Below are 25775 nucleotides of genomic sequence, written 5' to 3'. Positions count from 1 at the left end.
CGAAGGTCCCACCCTCCACAGGGGCCAGAAAGATCAAGCCACGGCACGAGGAGGCCAAGTGGCAAGAGCAGACCTCTCAGGGTAGCTTTTTGTTTCCCTGCTTTGGACAGAGACCTGGCTCTATCTTCTGATAGAGACGGCAGAGAACTGTGGCTCTCCTACAAGAAAACAACAGGACACGTGTGATGATAAGCCTGCCTGGGAATCAAGCAGGTTCCAGGTAGTGGTGCAGAGAGAAGCAGAAATGGAGAGAGAGCGGTCCCATGCAGAGAGGGCAGCCTGCACTCAGCATCACTGTTCCCACGTGGGGAAGCCAGCTCAGGGTCCCCGAGACCCCCATTTCCAAGAGAAGACAGAACTCTTGATTTTTTGTGCGAATTCTGCCAATTCTAAATATTCACTCGAATTTTTAATTTTTTTAATAGAAGTTTTTTAAAATTATTATTTATTTATTTTTGGCTGCACCGCACAACATGTGGGATCGAACCTGCGCCCCCTGCGGTGGAAGCGTGGAGTCTTAACCACTGGGCCGCCAGGGAAGTTCCCACTCTAATTATTCTTTTTAATTGTTTAACTTGAATAAAATACATCTGGCAGCCCGCTTTGACTGGGGCAGCCATTTGTGAGGCTAGTCTAGGGGTGAATGAGCTATAATTGGCTGATTATAACCAGCTCTTATAAAGCTGGTGTTTCCTGTGTGACCCCAGAAATTAACCTGCAGTCTCTCAGAAACCAGGGCCAAAATGAGTCCAGATCTGAATCACAAGTCAAAACCTACACATTTGCCTCAGACACTGGGTATCAGGTTGCCATTACCGTTTATTTCTGCCTGACAGCTTTTCTTATAAATTTCTAGGAGAATTAAAGGAACAGTGTCTAGAATGCAGTTTCTTTTCCGACCTTTGGAAGGAGAATGTAGCCGCCTGGAGCCTGTTTACAAGGCCAGATGAGAAAACAGAAAGACTCAACCCTGAGTGACAGCATGCCATTGATAAACGCATTCTGGGCTGCCCAGGGGACCAGCTGGTTTTGATCTTTTATCTTGAGCAGCTAAAAACTATGAAAGGCAGGGGGTCTCTGATGTGCAAGCAGACCTCTGACGGAGTGGCTGGTGGCTGGGTGTGCGCCTTCACCGCTCCCAGGGCACGGCTGGACACACACCCCTGTCCCCGGGCTCTCCCCATCCCCGACCTCTTCCTCTGGCTTAAGCATCAGGAGCAAGCGGGGACTCCAAACGGACAGCTGTAGTAGGTAGTGTGTTTAGGTTTTAAATCAAAATAAGGTTGGAGAGGTTCCTTTAAAACAGATGAGGCCCCCAAAGACAGATATATAAGCCCCAAAGCTTTCCTGCAGCTCACGCTTTGCCGCAAAGGCAACGTCCTCCACGCTCATCTCATGTATGAGCTACGCTTCACCTCCTCCAAAAAGCACTCGAGGTAGCCTATATGAAAGGACTTGTGGAAACCACAGAGCTGTCAAGTGATGGAGAAAGAGCAAGTCCACTGCAGGCCGAGCTCCCAGGCTCTATTTCCTAACTGTTGGTGAGCGGCCACAAGAATCCGCCTGCTCTGGAGTTACTTTAATCATACCGCCTTCCTGGTCACCACCCAACACAAGATGCTCAATAGGGGGCCCCTAGCTCTGTCTTTACTTTTACTGCCTTGTCATCCCTCTGCCAGGTCAGTTTTCCCTGCCCCGGCAGGTCTAGTTACTCCCCACCCTCTAAACCATCAAGCTACCCACCAGGCCCCTCCCCTTCTCTTCCCCGGATCTCGCAATCTTTTTTTTTTTTTTTTTTTAATTTATTTTTGGCTGTGTTGGGTCTTCGTTGCTGCATGTGGGCTTTTCTCTAGTTGTGTCAGGCGGGGACTACTCTTTGTTGCGGTGCGTGGGCTTCTCACTGCGGTGGCTTCTCTTGTTGTGGAGCACAGGCTCTAAGGACGCAGGCTTCGGTAGTTGCGGAGCACGGGCTCAGTAGTTGTGGCTTGCAGGCTGTAGAACGCAGGCTCAGTAGTTGTGGCGCACGGACTTAGTTGCTCCGCGGCATGTGGGATCTTCCCGGACCAGGGCTCGATCCCGTGTCCCCTGCATTGACAGGCGGGTTCTTAACCACTGCGCCACGAGGGAAGCCCTCAATTCTTTTCCAGATTTACATTTTGTGAAGCTGCCTGTCAGGAGCTGGGTTCTCTGCAAATAGACTCTAAGATGCAAACTGTTGAGAGGCAACCTGTTGAGACGTAAAATGTGTATTAGGGACAAACCCCTGAGAAAGGAAGGGCAAGGATGCAGGACAGGCCGAGGGAGACGGTGCAGCGGAGCAGGCTTGGTGAGCCCAGCCCGCCTGGAGGAGGCTCGTGGGTTACTACGACCTCTCAGAGGTGACCCGCCTGGATTTTTACACCCCCATCTTGCTTTGTCACCAGATGTGGGTGCCCCAAGAAGGGCGTGGCTTCCAGAAGGCGGCTCCAGGCAGATGAGGCAGACCCTGAGGGCGCTGGGGCCCGAGACTGGGTGCTGACCATGCCCCGCCGCTTGGCAGCAAGCAGTTCTCGGAAAAGAGCTCTGGGCAGAGCACCTCTACGTTCACCACAGCGACCCAGGCTAATCCTATGGGAATCCAGGAATCCAAGGGCCCTAGCAACCCTGCAGGTGCACAAATATGGCCCATTATTGATACCGACCCATGTTCTTGGACTCTTTAATCAGTAGAAATTGATACGAGGCCAGACGAGAAATGCAGGCAAGACTTTACTGGGACTCGTGCTGCAGCGTCAGGAGCCAAAACAAGTAAGAGGGGCCCCTGCTCGCTCCCCGAGGCAGACGTGAGCTGGGCCCTCGAACGGAGTGAGGTCGGGTGGGAGGAGTGGCTTACCTCGTCTGCCCGCCCCCTTGGTGGTGCTGCCTGTAGGGATCCTGTACGGTTCCCTCCTTTTATTCCCGGCTCCTCAGCAGTGGCAGCTGGGTTTTGACCTTTTCGTAGCTTTGCTGTTCATAATTTGCCCCAACTGCACATGCGTGCAATTATTTTTAGTCCCTTATAGTTTCTTCATATTCTGTTGCCTGAGGAGACGTTTGTCCAGGTGTAAGCACTGCAGTAAAGGGTCCCAGGTCCCGGGTCCCAGGCTGTCTCATTATGAATGTCTTTGACCTCACACCCGTCATCTCAGGCATCAGGGTGCACATATGCTAGAGAGTGATCCTCATGACCTCATCTGGCTGGTTCCCTAGAACAGAGCTTCCCAATCAGAGATCTGGGAAAAGGAAGGCCAAGAGATTTACCTCTTAAGCCCTCAGAGCAAACAGGACGATTCTGGGCCAGTTATCTGCAGTTTATCCCATTGTGCAGAATAACTATTATCATTTTTAAAGCTTTGGGGTGCCCTGCTCTAGAGCCATCTATTCTTGGTCCTTCATTCAGTCACTGATCGTTTACTCTGGGTGTCTTTATGATGCATCAGGCACTGAGCCAACCATGGGAGAGAGAGCGGGGAACAGGCCACATAAGGTCACTGTCATTGAGACACGTAGATATAGTGGAAAAGAAATATTGAACAAGTAAACATGGAAACAGAACCATAACTAGAAACAGGGTAGGTGCTCTAGGAGAGAATAACAGAGTGGGAGAACAGAGAAGGAACAATAAGACAGGAAGTCAGAGAGACTGGCAGGTGCCACATCTCCAGGGCCCTGGGAGCCCTGGAGTGGGGTTCACATTTTATTCTCCGTGCCAGAGAAAGCCATCGGGGGATTGTTAAGCAATGCATATCCTGATGTGATTTATATTTTCCCAAGAACACTCCTCGTGGAGAACGACTACAGGACAGCAGCAGTGGTGATGGGAAGGCCAGTTAAGAGCATGTGGCAATAATCCAGACTAGAGATGGTACAGTTCACTGCGGGTAGTCACAGTAGAGCAGAGAAGAGAGGAAGGATCTGAAATAGATTTGCAAACGAGAATCAATCCTTCCCGCCATGGAGAAGTTCACACTCTGTTGGAAAGACAGATGTGCAAACAAACTATGTAATATAGCAAAATCGTTACTTTAATGAAAATATAGAAGGTACAGATGGAGCATAGGGTGGAACATGGAAGACGCCCCGGGGGGGAGGTAGGTGCTCACAGCTGTGCTAAATCTGGGGAGTAAAAATGGGTGTTTGCTGAGTGAACTAACACTTTGCCGAGTGGGTGGGTGGTGCTTCCAGCAGGGGGCGTGGCCAGGAGCTCGTGCCTGGCAGACGTCCAACCACAGGGACCTTCACTGACCAAGGCCCCACAAGCTGTGTCTGTACCACCCTGCCTGGACCTCTTCCACTGTGCTTGCCACTCTGTGTACAGAAATCTGTTTGAATATCTGTTTCTCTCCCCAGTTTGAAGCTCCTGGAAGACAGTCTATGTCCTGATCACTGTAGCAATAAATAGTTCTTGATGAGTTAAGTCAAAGTCTTCTCTAATGACTGCACCACTAAACACCGATGGCTCCTTCACTTTCCAGCTCTCCTCACTGACTTCATGTTGTGCAGTCATTTCAAAGGCGCTGCCTTCAGATGTGGTCTCTCCAACCAGCTCCTGGAGGTGTAAAACCTCTGCCTTCTCTTTTTGTGCCTTTTCACAGGCCACCATGTACTGATATGCATACTCAAAGGGCCATCCCAAGACCACGGAATGCAATGAGTGAACGACATGCAGTAGGTAATTCCTGACTAATGGGGTCTTATTCCTTTCTCGGTTACCAGGGTGATGAAGTAGTGACTCCGCCTGCTGCAGAAGGCTTTCCTCTGCTAAATGCCTCCCAGCATGTCTGCTAGAAATCTCCAGCCATCGGGAGCATCACCTCCTCACCCTTCCACAACTTTCCACCACTCCACGCAGACCTTGTCTTCACAGGAAGAAGGTACTGAGGGAGATGAGGAGAGTTCAGTGGAAGAATTTTTATTTCTTCAAGAGTTAGAGAGCCCGGAGGAATATCAGTACCTGGAGGAGGAGGAAAATTATCTGAAAGGAAAGGAGTATCTGGATGAAAAGGAGTATCTGAAGGAGGAAAAGTATCTACAGAAGAAAGAGCTGCTGGAAGGAAAAATGTTTCTGTATGAAAAGTTTCTGGAAGAGGGTGAGTATCTGGGGCGAACATCCCATAGATGGTAGTTCTAGTTCATTATGATGTCCGGGAAAAAAGAACAGGCTTGAGATACGGCCAAAGCGCAAATGATCGACCCTACGCACCGCGCTGGCATGCTCGTGAATCATTTCTGACCAAGTTCTACTCATAACTTCAAGAGCTGCGCCCCCAAGCACTGAGCCTACGGAGCAGACAAGGAGACCTGATGAACGGGAAGCGCCTGTTCGTAAAAAACAAAATAAGACAAACAGAAAACACCCCCTAACTTGTATCTTTTCTTTTTCCTTGTTGCACAAGTAATACATGTGCATGGTAGATGTTTGAGAAACTGTATATTCATAAAAAGAAGAAAGCAAAAATCACTCCCATTCAGAGATGATAATCGCTTTTACACTTTGGTTATGTCCTCCCCAGACACTATATAGTGCTTGCAACCTGCCCTTTAAGGTATATTTATTTCTATATTTCTGTATTATAATTACATATAAATATTACATACTTACAGGAATATCATTTCATGCTTTCAATTTTCTACAAGTCACTTTAATGGCTGCATCACATTGTATATTTTCAAACCGTAACATTTTAATTGATTTCCTATTACTGATCACTTATTGCTTCTGATTTTTTGGTTACTCTTTAAAACAGCACTTTGATAAACACCCTTAGAGCTAATTTTATTAATGGGCTCTAATTATTTCCTAGAATACATTTCCACAATCTGTTACTAAGTCAGCAGAGACTAGTATGCTTCCCAGGGTGCCCGTTCAGCCCCTGGAAGGCATCATCTTACCCTGCTGGAGGGTATTTAACTTTGCAGTGATTTCTCTCATCCTAGAGCTGACATTTTTCCAATACTGTTTCTGCAATTGGCAGCTTGTCCTTAAGCTGGGTTTTATTATTTGGCAGTGGTCTCCTTGTGCTGTTGCTCCAAGTGGCTGATATGTATTTATTCACAGGCCCACACAGTGTCTTCCCTCGATGTTATGACTGAATGGACATATCCAACCGGGAACGGAAAGTTAAAAATCCAGGTCATCTGCATCATCTTAATGTTGACCTAGAAACAGAACTAAACTATTTTTTCTGGATCCCGTCCTGTTACCAACCGCAAGCATCTCAGGGAGCTTGAATTTTTAAATCCCAGTCTGATTGCACACTGCCTACATCCTGAAAGCTGGGTGGATTCGGCAGCCACACAGGTGTTTTGCCTTTACGTCCTCTGCATCAAATCAGATGTATCATCCTACATTCCTACTGCCCTCACAGAAGTTAGTACGTTGGAGAGCTCATTCCTCTGTTGCTGGGAAATTCTCTTTTCTGTGCGCCTCTACCACTGAGCTCCCTCTCAGAATCCTAATAACCCTGCTGTTCAAGGACCAAGTGTGATTCTAACACTGAAAACTAGCATTCAAGCCATTTCTTCTGCACAGTATGAATCAAGCATTCTTAACATGTCCCTGCTATGTGTCGGACCTTTGTAAATATATTACCCACTAGAATAGGACAAATACAGTGCTGTCAAGTGAATGGAACTGTGTATAAAAGCAAAAGCTTTGAAAATAAATGCCCTGCTAGCAAAAATTGGAGAGGCACTGAAAAACCTGTAGGGGAATACTAAAACGCCTTTGAAGGCACATGGAAGCGTGTCTTAGTCTACGAAAACCCAGGGTGCCAAGCCAGACTGTACACAACAGATTAAGTTAAGAAGGGGTTTACAAGAGGATCTTAAATCTTCAAAAGAATTTACATCACAATTTCTTTATGTATAATTTCTCCCCAATACCTTTATGATGTAACTTTATTTATCTCTTGTTTTGAACCTCAGAGCCTAACAAGAGTGCTTTCCTGACTCAGATCCTCAGTAAATGCAAACTGAATCAAATTCAGTTTCATTCATTTCACAAAGCCAGGCATATATATAGACACACACATGCACACATACACACACACCTTTTTTCTTGTTTTTGTTTTTTGTTGTTTTTTTTTTAATTTTTATTGGAGTAAAGTTGATTTACAACGTTGTGTTAGTTTCAGGTGTACCACAAAGTGAATCAGTCATACATACACATATGTCCACTCTTTTTTAGATTCTTTCCCCATACAGGCCATTACAGAGTATTGAGTAAGAGTTCCCTGTGCTATACAGTAGGTCCTTATTAATTATCTATTTTATATATAGTAGTGTGTATATGTCAATCCCAATCACCCATACTTATTTTTTAAAACAGCATTATGAATTAATCGGCGCCTATAAAATGAGCCCAAGAAATGACAAATGGGCTTCCATGTCGCATGCTGACGGATTAATTATTAGAGGTTAGTGGTGAAGCACTGCAATGAGAAAGATTTTGACACCTCGTTTGGGCTCAGCAGGAAAGTGTGCCACGATCCGCCAGTGATGTCTGTCACAGGAGCAGGAGAGGAGAAAGGAGCATGCACGCTATTTACTTGTCTATTTGGTGGCAGACATGAACCTGTCACAAAGAACACTTTTTTTTCTTCCTCTCTCAAGACCTTGACTGCATAGGTTTGAACACCAGCTCTCTCCCACTTATTAGTTGCATGAGCTTGGGCAAGTCACTTAACCTCTCTGTGTCTTAGTTTTCTTAGCTGTAAATTAGGAATAACAGTAGGCCTACCTTATAGGATGTTTGTGAGGATGAAAGGGGTTTAATTATATAAAGCATTTTGAGCTATGCCAGGCATAGCATTTTAAGACTATGTAGGTGTTAGCTATTTTTGTTGTTATTATTATTATTATATTTTATTATTTCCTTACCATTGACTTGTGAAGGGTAAATTACATCCCCTGGCCACATTTTCCTCTTTTGTGAAATGGACAGAACAAAAACACAAGAGAAGATGCAATGAACTAGGGTGTGGGAGGAATCTAGGGCCCCCACCCAGCTACTCTGCAGCAAGGTCAGAGTCTCCCATTGCCCTGGACCAATCAGGGTACGTCAGACTAACAACCCTCACCCCCTCTCTTCTTTAAAAGAAGGGATGATCTTCTCCATGATTTGTGAGAAAACCCAATAAAATTAGACGAGCAACTTGAATGTAAATGCAGCATCGACTGTCACTGAATAATCAATACCACATGTGACTGATCTCCCCCGATTGGAACTGGGAGGTTCCAGATCATCTCTGTGAAACATGGGTGTAAACCCTGTGATGTCAGAGTCAGAAGATCCAGCACAAGGGTGGATTGGAACTGGGAGGTTCCAGATCATCTCTGTGAAACATGGGTGTAAACCCTGAGGTGTCAGAGTCAGAAGATCCAGCACAAGGGTGGATTGGAACTGGGCGGTTCCAGATCATCTCTGTGAAACATGGGTGTAAACCCTGTGATGTCAGAGTCAGAAGACCCAGCACAAGGGTGGATTGGAACTGGGAGGTTCCAGATCATCTCTGTGAAACATGGGTGTAAACCCTGTGGTGTCAGAGTCAGAAGATCCAGCACAAGGGTGGGCCTTTGACCTTGGGCATGTCAACTACCTGCTCCAAGTCTCCCTTTCCCCACGTGAAAAAATTCCTTGTGATTGCGGCAATTAAATGAAAGAACATTCTGGAAATGCTGTGAAAGCTCTCCCACCCCATACAACTGTCAGGTGTAAAAATGTTTTTCTGATCTCACAAGGTGCAGGAAGGAAGAAGTACGATCTACATTTCTGTCATGCTGTCACAGAACAGGAAACCACCCCACAATGAGGCCCCTTTTGTTTATTTAGAACCCAAGACCTTCCTAAAGATGAATTCTGCTCTGTGGCAAATAAGGCCGTAGAGATGTCACAGTATATTCATTTTGATTCGTAATGTTCTTACCTAATGGTATTTTGATGCATATACTCGGCTGGATTTGATTTTCTTTCCCCTTGCTAGCTCCTCTTTGGTGGCTCTGAATGCTATTTGGCCGAAATGCTATAATTTGGTCGCCATTTCCAGTTGAGAGGTGGTGCCCCAAGGACCATTTCCAAAGGGGGAACCTAGCAATTCTGTGGATTTAATAAGAAAGGTTTGAGATACACCGATAAGGCAGAGATGGGAGCCAGACAACCTGTCCAGCAGGAAGTTCACAGATAGTGGCAGAGCTTCCCCATCAGGGTGCCAGGAGTCGGCCACTACTGGGGGGAGATGCTGAGCCCCAAGACCAGTCGCCCCAGCCTCCACTCTGCTCCTGTACAAACAGTATCACTTTCTGTGTGTGTCTTGCCCTGAAGGTGGGGAGCACGGTCCAGTGGCACAGGGTGTACAGTGTATATTTCGCAATCCGTTTCCTTCCATTTTCCAGCCACTCTTTACCCCCTGCCCCCTTCACAGATGCGGATCCTGGAGTTTGAGAGAGGGTATGTGACTTCTCCAAGGTCATGGAAAATAATTAGAGGGGCCAAGACAGCCTCCCAAGCCTTCTCTTCTTTCTCTTCTAGTCACTTCTCTTTCTTTTCTCCTTTCTTCCCTCCTTTCACCCTTTGTTTCTGCTTTTTAATAAATTACATGCATATTTTAATTTGAGAAGAGTAACATAAAAAGAAGCAAAATCTACTTTTGTTCATTTTTTTAGTGGAAAATTTGAAAAGTAGAAAAATAACGCCCAACCTACCAACATCCAAATATAAGTAAAGCTGATTCACATTTTATCATTTTTACTCTGCTCCTCCTGCCCTCGTTTTTTGTGTGTTTGGTGGTTGTGGTCCTTGTTTTGTCCTGTTTTTACCACTTTAAATATGCTGTATATAAAAGAAGTCTGCATTTTACTTTTGTAACTTAGTATTGTGACTTCCATATTTGCCCGTATTGCTTAATTTCTGTAGACATCATTTTAATAGCCAAGTGATGTTCCTCGATAATAGTCTGTCTCATGGGTAAACTATGGATAAGTGTTGAACATTCAAGTTTCAAGTTCAAATTTTCTGACCATCATCTCTTTACTACTTCCACTGTGCCATTCTCTAGAATCTATACTCTATTTTATCCCAATTGTACCTGAAATTCTTGATGTCATATCATTCAAAGCCAACGGTCAGGTGATTAAATGACACAAATAGAGTCTTTACAAGCAACTCATGCAGCTCAATATCAAAAAAACAAACAACCCAATCCAAAAACGGGCAGAAGACCTAAATAGACATTTCTCCAAAGAAGACATACAGATTGCCAACAAACACAGGAAAAATAATCTTTAAAACATTTATATCCTCTGAACCTCAGCCACCTCTCCTGTATAGATAGATGTCCTTCATCCTGTGACAGAGGGAGGCCTCTGTAATAACTCAAAAGATTAACAAAGCAAACCTAAATGTCCCAAATCCATGATTTCACGAAAATTACCTTCTCGAGTTCTCTCTAATTTTATCAAATTTCAACCTCATAATTTCTAAAGGAAACCATTAAGAGAGACAATGCTAACGAAAAGCAAAAATAGAAAAATTCTGTAAATCAGGGCCTTTCCACCCCAATCCCAGCATCACATACTTAACAACAGATTTTTTAATAGAAAGATTGTTTTTTTTTTTTCAACATTGTCTTTCTGTTCTTTTTTCCAACAGAATTCAAGGCTCGTTCATCGCAAACCCTGCCTAGTCTTAAAGCAAGGTAAAAGTTTTTGATTTTTTTTTTTCTGATAAGTCAGGTGGAAGTTCATGCTTAGGGATGATGCTTCAGGAGCCTTTGCAGTCCCAAAGGTGGGAAGTGGGGGTGAGAGTGGGGTGGGCCGCAGGGAGCAGGACCCCCGAGGAAGGCACAGTTCAAGCGGGGGTCTCCTAGAAGTCACACACAAAGGACCTCCTGATACAGCTCCCCTCTGCTGTTCAGCCACTCACAAGCTGAGGGACGAGTCCCAGGATCAGGGTCCTGGGCGCCCAGAACTACGGAGAGGAAAGGGCAGGGGACAGCTGAGTCTGGAGAGAAGGCTGAGCTGGGGAGAAATGGCCAAGGGCCCTGGGCAGCGCTCGCGATGAAGAGATGAGTGAACACCCACAAGGCAGTTGCCGTCTTCCTTGCTCAGGCATATTCCAAGCTCTAAGTAATCGCGCAGTGAGTGTTCATGAAACTCCCGCCACAGGGCTTGGCCCACGCTAGACGGTCACTGACACAGCTGTGGACAGAAGCCTCTGTGTGCTCAGCTCTGTGGAAACCCATGTGGGGCAGGGGACACAAGACCTCTGATTCACAGTCCTCATCCCCTACATCTGCCCCAGGATGACTGGGGGAAGGCAGGATGACTGGGGGAAGGCAGCCACTGACCTCCACTGGTGAAGTGGGTTGACACTAGCTACAAAGAAAGCCCAAGGCCAGCTGGGTTACGCTGAGAAGCTGGAACGAAACCCCAGCTCTTCTGTGCAGGAAAGACACAGGCTACAATTTGAGGGTACAGTACTCTGCACGGGGCTCCCCTCCACCTGGTGAGGCCAGCTCCCCACTCCCGCCCTCTACCGGCCCCTCCGTTCCACGCTTCACGCTTCCAGAGGCTCAGCACCGTGTATCTGCCAGGTCCAGCCCTATTAAGGCAATCCCTAAGAGGGAGTGCTTTCCCGAGGCCCCTGCACCTCAGCTACTGATACTCACAGAGGAGCAAGCAACGTGGTACTGAAGGGGCCTGATGGTGAAGTGACCCTCTGGAAGGCTGTGATGGAGAACAGGGACCCTGGAGCCAGGGATCCACACCTGCCTGGGTGTGAATCGCAGCTGCTCCACCCAGTCAGCTGTGTGCCACAGGGCAGCCACTTAACCTTCTGCCTCAGTTTTCCCACCTGTAAAATGGGGACAGGAAGAGTTTCCGACTCCCGGGGCTGTGGTGAGGATTAAATGTACTAACTGACAGGGCCCACGTGGAGCAGAGGTTAGCACACAGGGCACGTGCGGTAAGGGCTGTGGATCGCTGTTATCCTTCATTCTGCTCCCACAAGCCACCACGTGGAAAACTTAGCACATGCAGAACAAGGAGCTTGATTCCTGGTCAGCTTTATTCCAAACACAAGCACCCGTCCAATCTTTTATTCGTATTGCAGCTGAGTTAGTTTCCCGTTCTTTCCCGGGGCCCTGCGGGGAGCCTGGGGCCTGACCTGGGTCTGTCCCTGAGCAATTCGGCTTGCCTCCCCCGAGTCCAGGTCTGGGCCTGGGGGTGCTCAGAGAGGCCCTGGATTTTCCTCACACAAGGGTGCTGAGAGACCAAACCCTCTACAAACCCCTTCGGGCAAGAAGGGCCCCACTCGTGTTTCTTTGCTAAGGCAGGGGGGATGAGAAGGGAGCAGATTCAGGTCAGGTGTTTCATGGGTCCCTTGTAAACGGGAAGGCCCCCTCTTCCACATGCGTCCGCAAGGTCCCCAGGCACATGCCAGGCCCCTTCCCCACTCTGAAGCGGCTGCAGGAGCAGGCCTGGGATCTCGGGACAGGGGCTCCTGCTTGCAACATCTCCACATTGCCGATGGGGCAGGGAGGTGGTGTTTGGCCACGCAGGCTGGAGCCCCAGTCCTGCTTTCTGGGTGCTGAGGCCACAGCAGAGCTCTGGCAGGCACCCCAGGAGCCCTGCAACGTCCCAGCCGGGGGCAGGCGTGGCAAGGAGAGTGCTGGGCAAGTGTACATGAGCATGGAAATGACCAGAGCGGCCCTCCATGACCTTAAGTATAATCCCTGTGTTTGTCAACAGCTTTGATTTGTCAAAGTCCATCCATGGGGACCTGCATTATCTCCTTGGGTCCCCGTGGGCACCTGGTGAGTGAGGTAGGACAGGCATTATCCCAGCAGAAGGATAAGGAAACTGAGCCCCAGGGGGTCTCCTGATGTGGCCTTGAGGCCTGGAGCAGGGCAAGGATTGACACTTGCCTAAAAAGCTCACCCTTCTCCACTGGTTCTTGAGCCCTGTGGTCACCTGACCTAAGACCAGAGCATCTTGCCACTTGCCCCCGGGGCCCCTTGCTAGTGGTGCATCCTGAGAACACAGCTGCTCTGCCCCAGCCCACAGGCTGGCACGGACCCTCCCCCGGGTCCCCTAGAACTGGCACAGATCTGCCTGGCACTCCCAGCAATGCTGAAGGGAGAACAGCTTTCTGGCTAGAGCAAGCTACCTCCTCTTCTCTTCCTCAACTCTTCGCCCCCAGCCTCAGACTGCGGCCCCTCTGCCCCCCGCCCCTGATCCCTGCATCAGGGAACCCGACAGGGAACAGGCCCGTCTCATGAAGGGCCACTGAACTTCTCATTTTCCCTCTACAAACAACGACAGCCAACACTGCCCACTCTCGTTTTGTCCTCACCTGTGCGGACCTGGGGGAGGGGGTACAATTACCAAAAAGGTGCGGAAACCGAGGCACAGAGAAGTTAGGTGGCTCACCCAAGGTTACTCCACTCTAGCGCAAACGCCAACACTTCAGCTCGGACCGCCTGACACCAAAGTCTAGGTTCTTTCTGCCGCCACAGTCTCTGCCCACTGACAGGCCGGGCATCTCCCCTCAGGCCTGTCTCTGCCAATTGGGCCAGTTTCCACGAGATGGCTTCAGGGCCAAAAGCCCCTCTCATCCCTCTGAATCACAGGTTCTTGTCCCAGTTAAAAGGCAGAGATTCCTGAGGAAGGACACGATGTAGGTCGGGGTGCTGGGTCACCCCTTTTGATCCCGAGCTCCCGGGTAGCAGGGCCTGCGCCTCGCACCCAGCGCCCTGTCATCAGGCCCCGCGGAAGCCTTTCTCGAAGATGGTGGTATGTGCAGTGGGCAGACTGGCGGGCACAGACGTCGGTGCTCGGCTTGAAACGGCTGCTGATTTTTTCCGCTCTGCCTGAGGCAGCTCTGAGGCAAGAAGGACGACTGGAATGAGCAGGGTGGTGAGCCAGCAGGGACACAGAATGTTCTGGAAGGTTAGACTGTCCGGCACAGAGGCCTGGCCCGTTGATTGGCCTTTGAAGGCACCCCCAGAGCCTGTCACTCTAAGTGAAGCTGCGCATGGCACACAGGCCTATTTTCCACGGTCCACAAGGTGGTCCCTTCCAACCGGTGACAGCCACCACCGATGACAGGCCGAAGTCCGCGGGGACCGGGAAGCAGCCGCCGCCACCACAACCTCCCCGCAGGCCACAGCTCTGGGTTCCTAACCCGGCCCCTGTCTGGAGGTGGACCGACCCCTTGCTCCCCTCTGCTGCTGGCGTCCCTCGGGTGACCACCTTCTTTGCTGTCCCTCCTCCCACCCCCTGAACCTGCCAGCAGCAGGCTTCTCCTCGGTGACACGATGCCGTCTACATCCTTGGTGAAGCACGATGGAGAGCTCCTGGACTTGCAGGACAAGAGCACGCAGACGGAGTGGAGCTGTGAAAGCCGGCAGGGTAAGGGACCCCACAGCCGGCATCCACCTCGCAGTAGGGCTCCTGGGGGCTTGGGGAGATGTGGCCTTGCGGGTGTTCCGCGGATGTGGAATATGGAGGCTGGAGTAGTCGCCATCGGGCTGATGATGCATGATGCTTCCTGTGCCACCCTAACCCTGGGACCCCCTTCCTCATCCCAGACGCCCCTCAGAGAAAGAGCATCTGCAAAGTGCTAAGACAAACACCTTCTGCGATCTTCCCCTTGTCCCTTCATTAGTTTTCCTGTTCTTTTTTTTTTTTTTTGCAGTGCGCAGGCCTCTCACTGTTGTGGCCTCTCCCGTCACGGAGCACAGGCTCCGGACGCGCAGGCTCACGGGCCCAGCCACTCCGCGGCACGTGGGATCTTCCCGGACCGGGGCACGAACCCGCGTCCCCTGCATGGGCAGGCAGACTCTCAACCACTGCGCCACCAGGGAAGCCCAGTTTTCTTGTTCTTGTTCTACATGAACACAGGCCCTATTTCCCTCGGGGACACAGGCCATTTCCTTCCCAGATTACAGGCTGGTTCCCTGCGGAGAGAGGCCATCTCCGAACAATCACATGGTGAAGGGACTGGGACCCACCCCAGACTCTCCATCTCAGTGTGCAGTCAAAGCCAGCCCTGATTCAGAACGAGCCAAGACCATCCACAGGGGGAACTTCTGTGGCCACAACTAGGAGACACTCAAGAGACAGCTGGGCAAGACTGCACTGAGGATCTTAATCCTCTGCCCAATGAAGCCCAAAGGTTCCTCGCCCTAGGATCCTGGGGGTGCAGCACGGAATGGCATTTCTCGCCATTATCAGTAATTTAAAGCCAGCCTTAGTGAGACTGATCCATCACAAATTCACACATGCGTTTCACATCTGTAGTCATGGCAGCGGTAAATTAGATTCCCGACCAGCACCTCACTCCCCTGCCCCCATCCGTGCCTGCTAAATTTTGTAGCTCAAATGTGGTTAAATGAAATTAAGAGTCAGAAACTCTATGAGGGAGAATGGTGCGGCAGAGGCAGGCCCACACAAGCCAGGAGTTCCATGGTGCCGGCTGCCAGCACGTGACGAGGAGTCTTTTACAGGCTAAATCGGTTCATGTGGGATTTTTATTAGTGTGTGTGCTCCGATAGAGCCCTGAAAACAGGAACCATTTCAGAGTCAGTAAGTATGACAGCTGGAGAAAATCTGAGCGTTTATCTAAATATTCATAAGCAGGATTCTCGAAGTCATTTACTGGGTAATCACCTGAAAAGTGCCAATGCTAAGCTTGAAAGGATGTGGGAGAGGAGAAAGAGATAGGAGAAGCCTGGGGTGTGGAAAGGGAGTCACCAGAGCCTGTTCATACCACTATGCGCCCACCTCCAGAGAGAGACCCTCCGGAAATCACCGCTTCATTTGCCGTGTTCATTCACGATCCTTTTGGTCCCCAAGCTTCATTTACAGAGCCAGTCATGTCTGGATCTAATTTAGGTTTTAAGCGCTCTGCCTATTTGGTCTGTAGGGGCATGTTTCGTAGCTAAGTCTTTTCCAGGACTGAGTTCCTTAAAGCCAACATGTATTTAGTGTTTAGCGAAAGTCTAGCCACCCGCAGCAATACCTACTGATCAGATCCTGTGATGTTGGTGGCCTGGACCAAAGGTGTGGACACTGTTGCAGCAACTAAAGCCAGGGTCAATGTCATACCCCAGGCTCCTGCAGAGACATGAGGGGATGGTGGCTACAGCAGAGATTGGAACACAAGGAGAAGTAAGCAACTCCCTAGAATTCGTGAAGGTTTTTCTTTTCCCTTCTGCCTATGGTTTACAATCAATCTTTTGGAGAGTGTTCATAATAATTGGGCAGAATTTGCTGGCAACAGGTAACTGATTGTGTCTGGACAGTGGAATGGGGCAAAGAGGCTCATTAAGAGACTCCTCTGGAAGAGTGAACCGCTGTAAGAGGAGGTAACCGGGGCAGGGGTGCAAGGGGAATCCAGGAAGCATGGAGCCCCAGGAAGGAGCTCAAAATCGAGGTAAGAGGAGGCAGAGGCCCCTGCCATGAAGAAAAGCCAGGCCTTTTGCAGGTGGAGGACAGAACACTAAGGGTTCCCGAGCACGGTGGATGCAAAAGAGAATCTGCTTTTAGCCCAGGGCAGAAGCCACCCATCCACTTGTTGGAGAAACACAGTCAATCAAGGCAAAAGCAATTCAAAGTGCTGACTGAGGGCCCCCAGGAGTGAGCGGAAGTGACAGTGTTAGCAGTGTTACTCCTCTGGGTCCAGGACTGTGCATCCCCAGCACCCGGCGCCTGTAAAGAAGCAGATTCCCAGGCTTTCTCATCAACATCCCTGCCTCATCCTTAACAAGATCCCAGAGGATTCCAGGCACAGGAATGGTGGAGAACCAGAGAACCTCTAGGGTGGAACAGATTTCATGGGTGCTAGTTTCCTATTTCTAAAGCATTTTTTATTACGGGACTATTCAACTCCAGTGCGTCAGAAACAGCATTTTACATGGACTCTACAAATAGCACTTTGAACCAAATATGGAGGTGTAGCACCCAGATAAATAAATCCTTGAAACCTATTACTACAGAGAGTGGCAGGTCTGACATGGAAGGAAGGCTAAAGGCACCGGGAATGTCTCGTGGCTCGTGTGAGGAAGCAGGTGGAAGGCCAGAAAGACTATTTATGGCCTCAGGTGTCCACCCAGCCAGGCACAGAGCAGGGTCATGAACAAAGTACACCAGAAATTCTAACACAGAGCATTATAACCCTGCTTGTAGAAATCCTCAAGACTTGGCGTCCTGCACACAGTAAGCGCCTATAAATATTGGTTACATACTTGCGAAACTGCTGCTGAATTCTCATCAGGCTCAAGATCAGCTATGGTGATGAGAAGGTAGATGATGAAGAGACAGTCTTGGTTAGAGAGGAGCTGTGGGGCTTCCCTGGTGGCGCAGTGGTTGAGAGTCCGCCTGCCGATGCAGGGGACGCGGATTCGTGACCTGGTCCGGGAAGATCCCACATGCCGCGGAGCGGCTGGGCCCGTGAGCCATGGCCGCTGAGCCTGCGCGTCCGGAGCCTGTGCTCCGCGATGGGAGAAGCCACAAGAGTGAGAGGCCCGCATACCGGAAAAAACAAAAAACAAAAAACAAAAAAAACAAGAAAGGAGCTGTGTATAGAAATATGTACACATGGAGACACTATGTATAGAAACGTGGGTGAGGAAAAACAGAGAGGGGCAAGTGCTATCAGTTGGAGTAGTTACTTCAAGTCACCTGGCCAAATGAAGAAGAAGGTTGGAAAGCTCCCCAAAGCGCAAAGTAGAGGGCTTCCCTGGTGGCGCAGTGGTTGAGAGTCCACCTGCCGATGCAGGGACACGGGTTCGTGCCCCGGTCCGGGAGGATCCCACATGCCGCGGAGCAGCTGGGCCCGTGAGCCATGGCCGCTGAGCCTGCGCGTCCGGAGCCTGTGCCCCGCAACGGGAGAGGCCACAGCAGTGAGAGGCCCGCATACCGCAAAAAAAAAAAAAAAAAAAAAAGTGCAAAGCAGTGTTTGCACAGAGTTCCTTTCAGTGGACTCGGATTTTGAAAGATCACATGCAGAGGTTAAAAAAGATATGATTGTTACCTACGATAAAAGTAGGAAAATGTCTCGAACTTTGAGAAAAGTGTCAGGAGAGCTGAAGTCCAGGGTAAACGTATTCTTACCAAAAAGTAATAATAATAATACTGCAGACAGCAACAAAAGAAGAGGGGTCCTTTTCAAATATGATTCGGGCAAAAAGTAGATCAAGGCACACAGAGCCACTGTTTAGTGCCTGCTGAGGAACGATTCAAAGAAAATCATGTTCTTCCATCGCTATTGAATTCTGACTTCTCTGTGAAAGAAGATGATCTTCAGATTGACAAGGGTACAGCAAAGTTAAGCAAGAAATAGCAGACACCGGGAGGGCTTCCCTGGTGGCGCAGTGGTTGAGAATCCGCCTGCTAATGCAGGGGACACGGGTTCGAGCCCTGGTCTGGGAGGATCCCACATGCCGCGGAGCAACTGGGCCCGTGAGCCACAAGTACTGAGCCTGCACGTCTGGAGCCTGTGCTCCGCAACAAGAGAGGCCGCGATAGTGAGAGGCCCGCGCACCGTGATGAAGAGTGGCCCCCACTCGCCGCAACTAGAGAAAGCCCTCGCACAGAAACGAAGACCCAACACAGCAAAAATAAATAAATTAATAAACTCCTACCCCCAACATCGAAAAAAAAAAAAAGAAATAGCAGACACCAAAGATTGGTGAGAAGGTCAGAAAAGAATGGTAACTGCTGTGTCCTGACCGAGATAGAGTCTACCCCAGAATATCTACAGAGAGAGAAGAGTTTAATCATGTTTATGGTTTTTGAAGAACTGGGGAAATGAGTCTGTGACCAATCTGGGGCAAATAACTGAGAGCAAAATGACCACAAGGAACCAGCATAGGATCAATAAGAACAGATCAAGTAATACTGGCTTTTATGTCACTTTTTGACAAGGTTATTAGATCAGGGAACTGTGGAATTTGGAGGCCCGAATTCCAAAACACATTTCTTTTTCAAAGCCTTCCTCATGTTCCTATGGACGACATAGACAAATACCAAGTAGATGCTAGTGCAAGACAATGGCATGATCGCTATTGAATAACCATCCAGAGATACTGTTTAAGGATCAGAGTCAACCCAGTTTCCAGTCAGGAGCCACAGGGCTCTGTCCAGTCTGTATCCACAGACTCGGATACAGATGTAGGAGGAATATTTATATCCGTACATGAGTGGCAGCTGTTGGGTGATGCCAATAATGTGATCAGATTCTAAAAGTTCTTGACAGGGAGAAACACTGGATGGGGACTGGCTAGATAAAACAGAATGGTAATTTAGATTAGACCCTGCTCTTAGGCCCACAAAAACAGGATGGAGAAGGACAAGGGGGGAATGCCCTGTCTGTTGTAGATGATTTACTCAACCACAGGCTCAATAAGTCAATGGTATGACTGGTGTGACTGCCAGAATAGTTAATATAACCAAGAGCAATTAAAAGGTTATGTAGAGGGAGACGGGTCCTGCTCTAGCCTGCACTGCAGAAGCAACCCTGGGGCCGCTGTTCACTTTGGGGGATCCCACACTCTATGAGGGTTAGAGGCAGACTGGCTGGGGCTCAAGGAGAGGGTGGTGTTAGGCCAACCTGGAGAGCACACCGTACAAAGAACTGCTGAAGCAAATGAGGGCGTTAAGTCTGGAAGACATGTGACTCTGAGACAGGATAACTGCCTTCAAACACCTGATGATCTGACACACAAAACCAAGACCTGACCTCTCCATCTGCACGGAAGGGCTAGAACAGGGCCAGCTTGAGGAAAATTCGTTAAGAAATAGACGTGATTCCCAAGAGTCGGAGCCATTTATGGTAGGATGCGCGTCCTTAGAATTTGGAGGGCTCCCTGGCTGTGGAGGGCTCGGGCTCAGCTGATGCACTGGCAGCACTGATCCTGCCCAGGGAGGCTTCTCATCACAGACCGAGCTCAAATCCTGCCGCTCCCATGAGAGGGGAGGGGGCAGCTCGCCTCTGCTTCCTTGCCATTAGGAATGGAGTGTGCGTGCGTGCGTGTGTGCGTGCGTGTGTGCGCGTGGGCACCCACACATGTGTTTGGGAGTAGGGAGAAGGACAGGTAGGGGTGAGGGAGCAAAAAGGAGCAGGGATCACAAAATTCTAGAAAATATAAAACATGGGTAACCAAGAATTTCACAAAAGTTCTCAACAACCACAGTAGCCTCTCGTAGCATAACCCAGTGTATCTGTACTCGCCAGCCCCCATGCTTCCCCGCCAGCCCCCGTTACGCACCTCTCCGGGAGCTCTTGACAACAGAGCACCAGAGATGCCCACTTCCTACAGCGCCAGGCAGACGCCATTATGAGTCTACACGGCCTTGAAGCCACTTGGCTCTATGGTTCCTGCAGCTCTTCCTCCTACAGAAAGAGGAATATCCCTAAAGTCTCCCCTCAATCCCAGCCATCCTCCCTGTCCTGGGACCAGAGAAGAAGGCCACCGAGGGCCCACGTTTCCCAGTCACTGTTCACTGCAGCCCCAGAGTAAGTCAGCAAAGCTAAGAGGAGGAGGCTGGCAGAGGGAGCGCCCAGTAGACGCCAGCAGTGCCCTCCAGTCCGTTTTCTCCTCTGTGGATCAGCCTTGGGTGCCAAGAAAGAACCTCAGACCCTAAGCGTCCAACATGAACCCCCTGGAAAGTGTAAGGTTGAAATTGTTAACGGCCACCCTCTTCTGTCTTTTAACAGTACCTTTAAAATCAAAATCTCAAACAGAGGAAGACTCAACAACGATGCTAACCCCCTTAAAGTCTGATTCACAAGGTATCATTTTAATTTTATAGTTCTACGATGATTTTAAATGACTCCCGGAGGGTACGAATCCATCTTTGAGACGGGAAGAAGCACAGAATTAGCACATCCTGAGCCAGAGAGAGTCCTCTTTGACCATTGTAGATTACGGTAGCCTTCATTAAGGCCAGTGGCCAAGGCATTATTTCTAGAACGTGGTGTCAGGGGTCAAGGCTCAGGGAAGAAACTTGGCCAAAGGGTAAAATGCTTTTACTTTTGAATTAAAATTGAGTTCTGAAAGGGGAGGAAGTAATATCTACCACTGGAGTTAGGAGGGGAGATAATGGATTATCCATACTCGGTTCATTCCGTGACGTTTACTGTGCATCTACTGATACTTACTGTATGCCTACTGTGTACTGGGCGGCAGTTTGTCCATCTTTATATGGACGAAGCCATCCTACCCTCTCAGAACTTAAACTCTAGTGGGAAAGATGAACTATGAACAGACGGAGGGGAATCAATGTGTGCTGAGCATAAGCTACAGGCCTCCAACCGCTGACCGTCATGGGAGCCTCTCACCCTACAATACGCAGTCTCCACCCTGGTCTCCCAGACATTTAAGGGTTAACAGTTCACCGAACCACATCCTATTCATCATTTTTCCTATTTGTTTTCAGTCTTTGTTCCCACTGAAGAACCGCAAAAGGCAGGAAATGGTAAGAGTCCCACATAACCTATCCAAAGATCCCTGCTCCCCGCAGAGCAGCCGGGGCCGGGGATAGCGCCCCGGGCAGGTGGGTGCCTTGCTGGTCCAGCCGGTGCCGAGTCCTAGAGAGGACAGAGGGACATGCTGGGCACACAGTCCCTGAACCTGGATATGTTTCTCTGTCCTTAACTGAAGAAGGGCGCTAGAACAAGAAACAGAGAGAGGGTCTCGGGAGCAAGACAGAATGACTTGGGAACGGCCCAGAGGTCCATCTCTCTACTCAAGCCCTGTATAGGGACACCCACATTTAAAGAGGGTCCAGTCGGTCAGTTGCTAGGTTCTCTGAAGTCTGGTCAGCAGGGCTTGACTGGGATGCATGGGCCCCTCCAGACAGACTCATTCGATGGTAGCTTGATAGGGAATGAATTAGAGCCCCTCAGATGGTACCCTTAAAGCCTGGTTAAATTTCTATTAAGGAGGGGATAGTTGAATTCTATGAAGGGGAAGGACAGGGGAGAAGCCTTTTGGCGGCAGAATCCCAACCTGCACACGTCACTCCACAAAAGCCCTGCGATTAACCAGACCCATCCTATCAGAAACAACGTAGGGATGATGACGTGCTTGCTGTCTGTCAGCATGGGGGTGGGGGAAGAGGGGAGGATAAGGGTTACCTACACAGGTGGCTTATCAAACTCCTCCCAACTCTAGACTATAAAATTTTCTTCATCTTATTTCATTTCCGGGGTGGGGGGCGGTCGGGGTAGAGCACTGCTGCTCGGACTTTAATGTGCAGAGCGACCACCCGGGCATCTTGTTAAAATGCAGATTCTGATTTCGTGGATCTAAGACTCTGCATTTCTCACAAGCTCCTGGCAGCAGCTCGGGCCGTTGATCCATGAAGCACACTGAGTGGCTTCAGAACAGATTACAGATTTGTGCCCACAGCAGCTGCCAGACCAGCCCATCGTTTCTCCTTGATTTAAGGACAACAAGGAATTCAGTACGTGCAGGGTGGAGGAGGTGAAAACAGGACCGAGTTTCACCTGTGTGCTCTTTTCTCAGAGCCCGCCCAGGGCTAGTTGCCTACTGCTTGTCCCCTCCCCTTTCCTCGTTTCTAACGTGGGGATCTGCCCTGCAGGGCAAATACACCGGACTCAGACATCTACCCCAATTCAGGAAGTATGCTTCTGGCAAGAAAAAAACGTTACAGGAGAGCCACTGATAGGATAGGGGAGAATTTAGATTTGTTCTTCATCAGTCCGGGACAAGGCACACTCCACTTCAGGGAATGCTGTGTGCCCGGCGTTCACTGCATTAGCGCCGGTCCCCTGAGCCACCCTGAAGATAAGCCTTATGGTCCCCATTACACAGATGACGGGGCCAGCGTGCGAGGGGACTGAGTGACAAGCTGGGAGGGGCCTGGGTCCTGGGTAACAGGGCCACCACTTAGGAACCTGGCCTGACACCTGCCCCCTCCCCCAGTCCCCCCATAAAGCAACTTCAGGGGAAAATAATGATCTCACTAGAACAAAGGTAGAGGTTGACAGAAATCCCCAAAGGGAAAGTTAATTAGGAATAAAGCTCTCCCTGCTCATTCTGCCCCAGTTGCGGCTGTGTTCCTGCGGATTTACTGGGCGCCTCCTGACACGCAGACAGTGCCTGTTGATGTTAAGGTTAATAATTATGTGGGACCGAATGCCTCTGAACACTGCTGCTCTGTATTCATTCACTCCTGCCAACTCCCCTTCTTCCTTTGACAAACATCTACTTCTTTTTTTCCCTCGAATTAACTATCTATTATTCAATAAAGCTTACTAAAATACAGCACTCACAAATCATGGGGATTTGCTAAGCTATCAGGACCAGAGCTGGACTCCTCCATGTTGGGCCGGCACATCCTCAGAGACCCTTACAGGGAGGCTCTGCCACCCGGTCTCCCCAGACCCCTGTTCTACCAGTTCCTCCATTTCTCTCCAGTGACAACCAAACAGAGCTTCCTGAGGTTCTTGCCTGAATTCCCAAGGATTCTTGTGGGGTTATCCCAACAAGAAGTTTTAAAACCTCTAGGCCGCATCCCTGGCAGACAGTCCAGCGACACACAGTGTTTTGGAATGAACGGAAAGGGCCTGGTGCCTTTGCCAGTTGTGAGCACCCCAGCGGGGTGGTGAGTGCCTGGCGGGTGGAACTGGCGGGAAGGAACTGTGGGGGGACTCCCACCACACAGGGGCCACCGAAAGGAGGCAGGTTTCCACCAGGAACAAGCCAAGGCTGGGGTAGGAGGTCTGCAGGTCTGCAGGCAGAGAGGCCCCTGGGCCTGGTGTCAGTACAGGCAGATGCAGCTGAGTGGAGTTCTCCATCCCCCCAGGGGCCCAAAGGAGTCAGCGTTTTCATTATTGAACCAAAGTTGGAAAGAAATGCAAAAATAACGTGCGTGTATGGAGATCACAAAGAATGCCCCTTCTCTGCCCCCCGAGGCCCAACAGGGACACACATCAGACAGAATCGGTCGGCCCAGTGCCAACCCGGTGGATTTTCAGGGCTCTCAGGATGGCCCAGCGTGGAGGGGCTGGTGTCATCCTGAAGCTGAGACAAAGGCCACCGTAATTTCCCCAGGGGCCCAATTACTGTGTGGGAGCCCTTCCCCCCAGCTCTGCCTCAGGAGCCACACCTTCCCGGGAGCAGGGACTCCAGGCCCAAGTTGTAATTATCAACTCCTCCATTTGGTCTGCACCCCGTCGACACTGGAGGTTTCCAGCCCTCTCCTGGCCCAGGGTCACCAGGCTGTGGCTGACCTTGAGAACAAAGGCGTCTGCTCTCTCCGAGAGATTTTTTTTTTTTTTTTAGCTCACTGGCTTGGTGATTCATCTCTTAGGCTTTGATTAGCAATTACGAACCATGTGCAATTCTGGAAATGGGCAATTTTTGACAAAACTGACGGGCGCTAGGGATATTTCTCAGGATTTCCAAGAGAAAAATCACACTCAGGATAGATCTCTCTCGGAATAAAATCTAAATTCCTTCCCATGGCCTACAAGGTCTTCGGTGAGCTGGCCCTGCCCCTTCCCATCTCCCTCCTCTCCGGGCATACTGTGCCTCTTCCAGTTTGTCAGATATGTCAACATGCTCCCACTCTCTCTCGCCTCAGGGCCTTTGCACCTCCTTTGCTCCTGGCAGGGATGCTCTTCCCCAGCCATCTGCCTGCTCGCTCCCTTGCTTCATGCAGGACTCACTCAAATGTCACTTTGTCAGATGAATCTTCACTGGCCACCAGAAACACACACTCACTTTAAGTCTGCCACTGAAACTGACCTTTTTATTCCAATTTTATTAATATCCCCAAGTCAAATTTTAAGTGATTTGATGAATTTATTTAAAGTCTTATTGATGACATATGCATTTTTATTCAAAAGCGCAAGTGTAAATGCCATAAATCTATTTCTCTTTTTGTTTTTGTTTGTTTCTTGTTTTGGTCCCTTTTCCAAATGCCTCTCCTTTTGCTGTGCCTTCCAAAATTGAAAGCCGAGGAGTCTGTCTCTAAAGAGAGCTTTTGCGATCGTATGTTAAGTGATCCCACTGGCACACTGGAAGCCGAAGACTTCGAAGCCAATGTAAGTTGGATAAAAACTGGAGAACACCTGGCTCTGAATGTCAGAGCAGAGTGGCCCAGGGCCAGCCGGACACTGCCTCTTGAGCCCTGGGATTCACAGCTTCACTACACTGTTAGCACAGCAGAAGTGAGCTTTTCTTAGAACAGGCCTAAGTGTAAATGACACACATTAAACCAAAGAGGGTCAGAAGAAAGCCAAGTATGGCACCACAAGGTCCTGCTTTCAGTAATATGAATAAAAAACCCTCAAGATTGATTTTGAAGGCAGCTAAAAACAAATCATGTAAGCTACCTAGATACCTAGATATCAAGGCAAATCGTCCTTTGCAGAAACCCTATGTAAAAGTGAAGTTGGGACTTCCCTGGTGGTGCAGTGGTTAAGAATCCGCCTGCCCATGCAGGGGACACGGATTCGAGCCCTGGTTCCGGAAGATCCCACGTGCCGTGGAGCAACGAAGCCCGTGAGCCACAACTACTGAGCCCACAAGCCACAACTACTGAGCCCGCATGCCTAGAGCCCGTGCTCTGAAACAAGAGAAGCCACCACAATGAGAAGCCCGCGCACAGCAACTAGAGAAAGCCCACACGCAGCAGCGAAGACCCAACACAGCCAAAAAAAAAAAAATGAAGTTGGATTCTGGAAAGGTGGACTAAATGTAATTTTCCCACTAAGCGCAGCT

The 25775-nt window shown here is 49.4% G+C and overlaps 1 protein-coding gene across 1 annotated transcript in view; it reads left to right on the top strand.

Moving 5' to 3' along the window:
* The first annotated feature begins 4703 nt into the window (after nt 1–4703).
* Nucleotides 4704–25775, top strand: part of ERICH6B (glutamate rich 6B) — a 43537-nt gene continuing 22465 nt past the window's right edge. Inside the window, exons 1-6 of the mRNA XM_089899532.1 lie at nt 4704–5108; nt 10667–10712; nt 14309–14427; nt 20738–20812; nt 21460–21498; nt 25008–25096. Coding sequence (XP_089755658.1) covers nt 4784–5108; nt 10667–10712; nt 14309–14427; nt 20738–20812; nt 21460–21498; nt 25008–25096 — 693 coding nt within the window. The 5' untranslated portion in view covers nt 4704–4783. The remainder of the gene's footprint in view (nt 5109–10666; nt 10713–14308; nt 14428–20737; nt 20813–21459; nt 21499–25007; nt 25097–25775) is intronic.

This window comes from Delphinapterus leucas, chromosome 18 (assembly GCF_059928025.1).
Source record: "Delphinapterus leucas isolate spDelLeu-1000000601 "Yukka" chromosome 18, BTC_Dleu_Yukka2, whole genome shotgun sequence".
Classification (NCBI taxonomy): Eukaryota; Metazoa; Chordata; class Mammalia; order Artiodactyla; family Monodontidae; genus Delphinapterus; species Delphinapterus leucas.
The sequence above is the reverse complement of the archived record's forward strand: the minus strand, read 5'-3'. Positions and strand labels throughout refer to the sequence as shown.